Raw genomic sequence first — 6,000 nt, forward strand, 5'->3', positions numbered from 1 at the left:
TTGCCAGGCTGAGGCTTGCTCCCCAAGGGCTTGGCCATCGCGCCTGTGCTCAGCCTCAGCCCAGGCTGTCCTGGAACCCGTGCAGCCTCCCTCGGCTGCGCTTTCTGCCCTGCAGCTCTCAGGAGGGTGCCCTGACTGCGCTGTCATTGGCAGGAGGACCTGTTCCAGACGCCTGGCATGCAGGAGGAGCTGCAGCAGATCATCGACTGCCTGGACACCAGTATCCCTGAGACAATCCGTATCCTTCACAGTGCTGAGACTGGAGCCTGGCTCCCTGCCCCTCCCAGGACTCAACTCACCGTGGAGACCCTGCTGTCTCGCCTTCCAGGGGCAGGCTCCCTGCTGGGGGAGCTGCCTCCATCTCACCCCTCTGCCAGGAGCGACTCGAAAACACCAAAGCCACCACAGGGCCCTGGGTCAGAAGAAGGGGCCCATGTACAGGAGATGGCTGTGCTCTGCACAGGAGGTGCTGAGCGATACCTGCAGGGAGCTCTGGGAGGAGCCTGATGAGAGAGCATAGATGCAGGTGTGGGCGTGAGGGTGGAGGAGGAAGGGCTAGAAGGATGCAGGGCAGGGGTTGGCTGGAGCCTTTAGCAGCAGCATTTTGGATTTTTTTGGGGGGGGAGAGGGGGGCTCCAGCATGGAGCAGGGCTGCAGCAGTGATCTGGGGAGATGCTAAAGCCCACGCTGAGGACGCATGCTGGGAGTGGGAAGTGAGGATAGTGGAGCTGTTAACAGTGAGGGAGATGAAGAGGCCAGATGGGGATGAGCTCAGTTTTGGAAATGTTCTGTTTGTGATAAGACATCCAGGAGGTGTGCACAGCAGGGGGTAATGGAGGGGAGGGTTGGTGTGTGCACATGAGGGAGTGCAAAGCAGAGGGGGCAAGGATGGGTACGGCAGGCAGGGTGTGTGTGGTTGGAGTGCACGACAGGAGCGTTGGGTGCACAGCCGGGTGTTGTCGCAGAGGGGTGGGGGGTGCACATGCACACGGAAAGTGCAAGGCGGAGGTGTCAGAAGGGACAATTATTCCCCTCCCCTGCCCCGAAAAAAGTGTCCTGATTTTTTACACTTGCTATCTGGTCACCCTACCCCACTCACATCCCCTGCTGTACACATGCCTGCTGTGCACCCCCCCGCAGTACACCTCCTCGACACTCCACCCCGCCACCCCTGCCGTAAACACCCCCACGCAGCCACCCCGCCCAGGCTGCTGCCCGCCAGCAGCCATGACCCAACAAGGGCATTTGGCCAGGGATTGCAGCCTTCAGCAGCTGGAGGCGGGGAGGGCACCGAGGAGTCTGTGGCAGAGAGCAGGAATGGGTGGTGCCGCGATGTGGGGCAGTTTCCCATGTGTACCCCCCTCACCCCAACTATCTCCCAACTTCCCGCCAGCAGCCATGACCCAACCAGGGTGTTTGGCCGGGGATTGCAGCCTGCAGCGGCTGGAGGCGGGGAGGGCACCGAGGGGTCCGCGGCAGAGAGCAGGGACAGGTGATGCCTCGATGTGGGGCAGTTTCCCATGTGTGCCCCTGCCCCCCATTGTCTCCTGCAGCACGGGTGGGGTGGTTATAAAGCCAGGCGGAAGAGTCAGTGGCCACTTTGGGTGAGTCTGCACCACAGTTTAAGTGCAGGGTTAGTGGGACTTGAGTCAGCTGAGCTGTGTTAGGGAGCCCTGGGCTTAGAGTGACCAAAGGTCCCAATATTAGTGTCTTTGTCTTGTATTTGGCAGTGATGGGGAGCGGTCCCCAATATCGAGACAAAGGGAGTCCCGACCGATGTGCGATCGGGACGTGGGACAAATGTGTTAAAATCGGGACTATCCCGATAATATCAGGACATCTGATCACCCTAGAGGGGGGGAGTCGGAGAGGGTGGGGGTGCATATGGCAGGGGGTGGGAGGTACATGGCTGGGGTGTTTGAGTGGGTGGGGGTGAGTACGGCAAGCTGTGGGGGGGGGTACACAGCAGGGGTGCAGGATGGGGTGGGGTGCGTATGGCAGGGGTGTTTGGGTGAATACGGCAGCAGTGGGGTGTGCACAGCGGGCGTGTCGAAGGGGATGGAGGTGCATACAGCAGGGGATGAGGGGGTGTGTACAGCAAGGTGTGTGTGGGGTCTAGTGCATGAATGTCGAGGGGATGCACGACGGGGGTGTAAGGGTGCATGGTGGAGGGCATGGGAGGGGGCAGGGGTGCATATGGCAGGGAGTCTGGGGGGTGCGTAGCAGGGGTCTTGGAGATAATTATTCCCCTCCCCTGCCCCGAAAAAAAGCCTGGCCCTGGCTGTTTGACTAGAAGGGGGTAGAGGGAAGCACAGTTGAGGAGGCTGCCTGAGGAAAGGGGGAGCCCAAAGCCAGAGAAGGGTGGAGGAGGAGGCTGAAGGAGGGGTGGCAGAGAGACACCTGTCGTGGGGGCGGCTGGGCACTGCGCAGGGCCATGCTGGAGGAGATTGCTCCTTGACTGGGTGTGGCACAGCGGGCAGCAACCACTCGGTGGCTGAGGCACTCCTCATCTTCCTGGAGGCTCTGCCGGAGCCGGTCATTTGTTACGAGCTGTATCAGCGATGCCTGGACTGTTCCCACGACAGTCGGCTGTCTCGACAGGTGTGTGCCTCCCTCCCCCGTCACAGGGCCGCTCGGACTCCCCCCTGCTGCAGTTAGCAGCACTGGCCTCTGGGGCTGTGCCAGTGGCCCCTCGCCCACCCAGGCCACCTGGCTGCAGTTAGGGACCCTCTGGCCCAAGGTGGGTGGGGTGGGTGGCCAGTGTTCTGTGGTGGCACATGCCTGCCGTGGGGCCTAGGGAAGCTGGCTCGAGAGGTTTTGGTCCAGCAGCTGCAGGCACATGCGTCTCCTCTGATATGGGTCTGAGGCAGGGACTGAGCCTGGAGGGCTCCTCCTCACAGGAGTCCTGCTGCTGAGGAAGGCCAGTGAGGCTTGGCAGGTGGTGCTGTGCATCACGGAGCTGTGGCAGTCTGGGGGGGGGGCAGGGCACACATCCTGATCTGGACGGGCAGGAGGGGCCGTAGCAGACTGTGTGGGCGTGGGGGAAGGAGGAACGCGTGCTGCTGGGGGAGCTTACCTTTCCTCCCTTGCAGGTGATTTCTCACCTGCCCCGGTGTCACCGCAATGTGTTCCGTTACCTGATGGCGTTCCTGCGGGAGCTCCTGAAATACTCGGAGGACAACAACGTCAGTGCCAATATGATTGGTAAGAGCCCAGCCTGCCCCCGCCTGCTGCCATCCATGCAGCATCCACACAAGCCCTTGCCCCTGTGTCTAATGCAGGATTTTGCCTCTCTTTGCAGCCTCCCTGTTCACCAGCCTCCTCCTGCGGCCTCCACCCAACCTGATGTCGAAACAGACTCCACAAGACCGCCAGCGTGCCATCAGCTTCCTCCTCGGCTTCCTGCTCGGGGGGGACGAGGAGTGACCTCCCAGCCCACGATGCGTGGGACCCACTGCCCATGGTTTGGTGTGGGCCAGGCCCACCCGATAGCCCTGGAGGGGGGAAGCTATGCTACAGTTTGTGTTTATCATCAGGAAGGAAGTGGCCTCCCATTCTTCCCCCTGCTGTACCTACACTGCAGAGGACTTGTATACTCATCACACTGCCACCCAAGCCAGAGCCGGTTCATCCCCCAGCATCCCTTCCCTGCCAGTGTAGTTATTTATGGGAAGGGCAGACCAGGAGCTCCCTGAGGGCCTGGAGGTTGGCCACGGTGTCCCCTGGCTGGACTCTGCTGCTCTGTGTGTATATGTATGTGTACACACTGACACCTGTGTGTCTTGCCAGCTGCACAAAGGGGCTTCCCTGAGTGTGCATCCCTTGTCTTGGACCCAGTGTGTGCCAGCAGCAGCACCGAAGGCCTCTCCAGTCCCTTCAGCGCTGCATGGCCTTTCCTCTCCGCTCTGTGGTTTGTGTGATGCGACCCCTGCCCCTGCATTGCTCACCCCGCCCCTCCCCCAAGCAGGGTAGCCTTACTCTGGCTTGTTGGCACCTGGCCCAGTGCTGGGGCAGTAAGCAGGGGGGCCCTGGCCCAGCTTCCTTCTGGGGTGCCAGTGGGGTTGCTGGTGGAATAATGGGGTGATGGTGCAGCCTCACTGGGGAAGGGGGGAGGTATCTGAGTAGCTGTGTTGTGGGGGGACAGTTTAGTCTCCTGTGAGAGCGGGGCGAGGGCTCAGCCTCCTGGGGGTGTGCTGGGGTAGCTCAGTGGGGCTGCGTGGGCATTTGGCAGAGCTGCCGATTCTCTGGCAGGTCAGAATGTTGCAGCCAGTGGCTGCGGCAACCCTGCAGCCTCCTCAATGCTCACCCATGGTATGCTCCAGCCCTCTGCTGTCAGCCACCAAGGAGGGGATCGCCCTTCCTGTGTGTGGTGCTGGCTGCACCCCCACCCCAGTCCTGTGCTTCCTGCTACAGCTAAGCCCGGCACCTTGCTCCTGCCTCTGCATGCTGGGCCCAATGCTGTCAGTGCAGAGCCCTTGCCCTGCTCTCCAAGGGGACGGAAGATCCCAGGCTCTTTGGCACTTGTTCCCCTTTTTGTGCTGATGTTCACCTAAAGTTGAGCCCTAGGAGGGGAGTGGGGATGTGCCATGCGCCCTGCCCAGTGCCTGGGGAAGAGACTAGTTGGGGGTCTACATCATTCACCCCTCTGCTGCTCCATTTCCCCTGGGGCAGGGAGGAAGAGCTGGAATGCTGTGGGGGAGGGAGGCGGCGTGCTGCTCCCAGTACCAGTGCTGGTGGGCTTTTTCCAGCTGTGCGCCTCCTGTCTGTCTGAGGCGGGAGGGGGTCACCAGAACACTAAGACCTACCAGCTTTGGCCACAGGCCCAGCCCAGGCAGCTCCAGCACCAGGAGCTGAGGTGTGGGCTGGAGCCACAGGAGAAAGGAACCTCCGGGCCCAGGCAGCGCAGTAGTTTTGGGGAAGGGAATGGGTCCTGGTCAGCAGCAGCCCTGGGGGTTCAGTGGCTCTGGTAAGTGTCTGGAGGAAGATCCTACCCCCGACCCCCCCCCCACACACACACACAGAGCCAGGAGAGGGGAAGGGCCCCCCCCCCCCCTCAGGGCTCTGCACTCAGGCTGTCCCGTGGGGCTCTCCCCTCCGTTTCCTGTGCTGCTCTGTGTGTTGTCCTGTTGCTCGGAGCTGCCCGGGCCTCCTGTACCTTGGGCTGTTCCTTTTTTATTATATAATTTATTAGAAAACTGTTCCAAATAAACCTCCATTGTGCAATGAGTGAAGTGGTGTTACGAGCCCCAAGCCCTGCCTGTCCCCTGTGCTGCCCAGCAGGGCCGTAAGTGCTTTGGGCGCTCCTAAGGCAGCAGCTTGGAGCTCCATGTCATCCTCGGAAGTTGATAAAAGAAGGAAACTTGGTTAACTCCTTCTCTCAGGTTGTCTGCACATACACTGAGTGTTACGTGCTTCCTAGTGAGCGCCAAGTTACATTCTGAGCCCCGGGGCTCATCATGTGACTGCCCAGTCTTCAGGGGAGATTCCAGCCAGGGAAACCCAAGTGGCAGGGCAGGGGCTAGCCTGTTCGTAAGTGCAAACAGTGGAGTTTTGGACTGTAACTGTAGGGCCAGAAACTCATGCTGCATCCTTCCCCTAGGCGGTTAGTTTGCTTCACCAAAAAAGTCTCAGCCAATGAACTGCTGCAAGAAGAACTTGGGGTGAAATGAATTCATTGGCCAGGAGGGGAACTGGTTAGTTAAGTTTAGGCTCTAGTAGGTCTGTTGTGACTTTAGTTTATATGTAACCCTTGGTTTCTGCTGGCTGGCATTTGAATCTCTGGGCATTGTTAAATACACTTAGGTCTGTTTATTGAGAGAGCAAGTAAGTGTAAGTTCCATGGTGTGTCACTGCTGAGCTGTGGTGTGCTGTTCCTTTAGTGACAGAAGAGCATGGAATTGGGCAAGTGTCCAGTGGAGCAGGAGCAGGGTGCTGCCCATGGGTGGTGGCGGCAGGGAGCAGATCCCCAGCAGGCACAGAAAGAGCAGGTGGTAGCAAGGT

The 6,000-nt window shown here is 60.0% G+C and overlaps 1 protein-coding gene across 2 annotated transcripts in view; it reads left to right on the plus strand.

Moving 5' to 3' along the window:
* Positions 1 to 5,223, plus strand: part of OCRL (OCRL inositol polyphosphate-5-phosphatase) — a 32,006-nt gene extending 26,783 nt beyond the window's left edge. For both annotated transcript variants that reach the window (XM_039487878.1, XM_039487879.1), the window contains 4 exons: positions 154 to 238; positions 2,474 to 2,601; positions 3,093 to 3,204; positions 3,302 to 5,223. In XM_039487878.1, the coding sequence (XP_039343812.1) occupies positions 154 to 238; positions 2,474 to 2,601; positions 3,093 to 3,204; positions 3,302 to 3,426 (450 nt within the window). In that variant the 3' untranslated portion in view covers positions 3,427 to 5,223. The remainder of the gene's footprint in view (positions 1 to 153; positions 239 to 2,473; positions 2,602 to 3,092; positions 3,205 to 3,301) is intronic.
* Positions 5,224 to 6,000: the final 777 nt, after the last annotated feature.

This window comes from Mauremys reevesii, linkage group 9 (genome assembly GCF_016161935.1).
Source record: "Mauremys reevesii isolate NIE-2019 linkage group 9, ASM1616193v1, whole genome shotgun sequence".
Lineage (NCBI taxonomy): Eukaryota > Metazoa > Chordata > Testudines > Geoemydidae > Mauremys > Mauremys reevesii.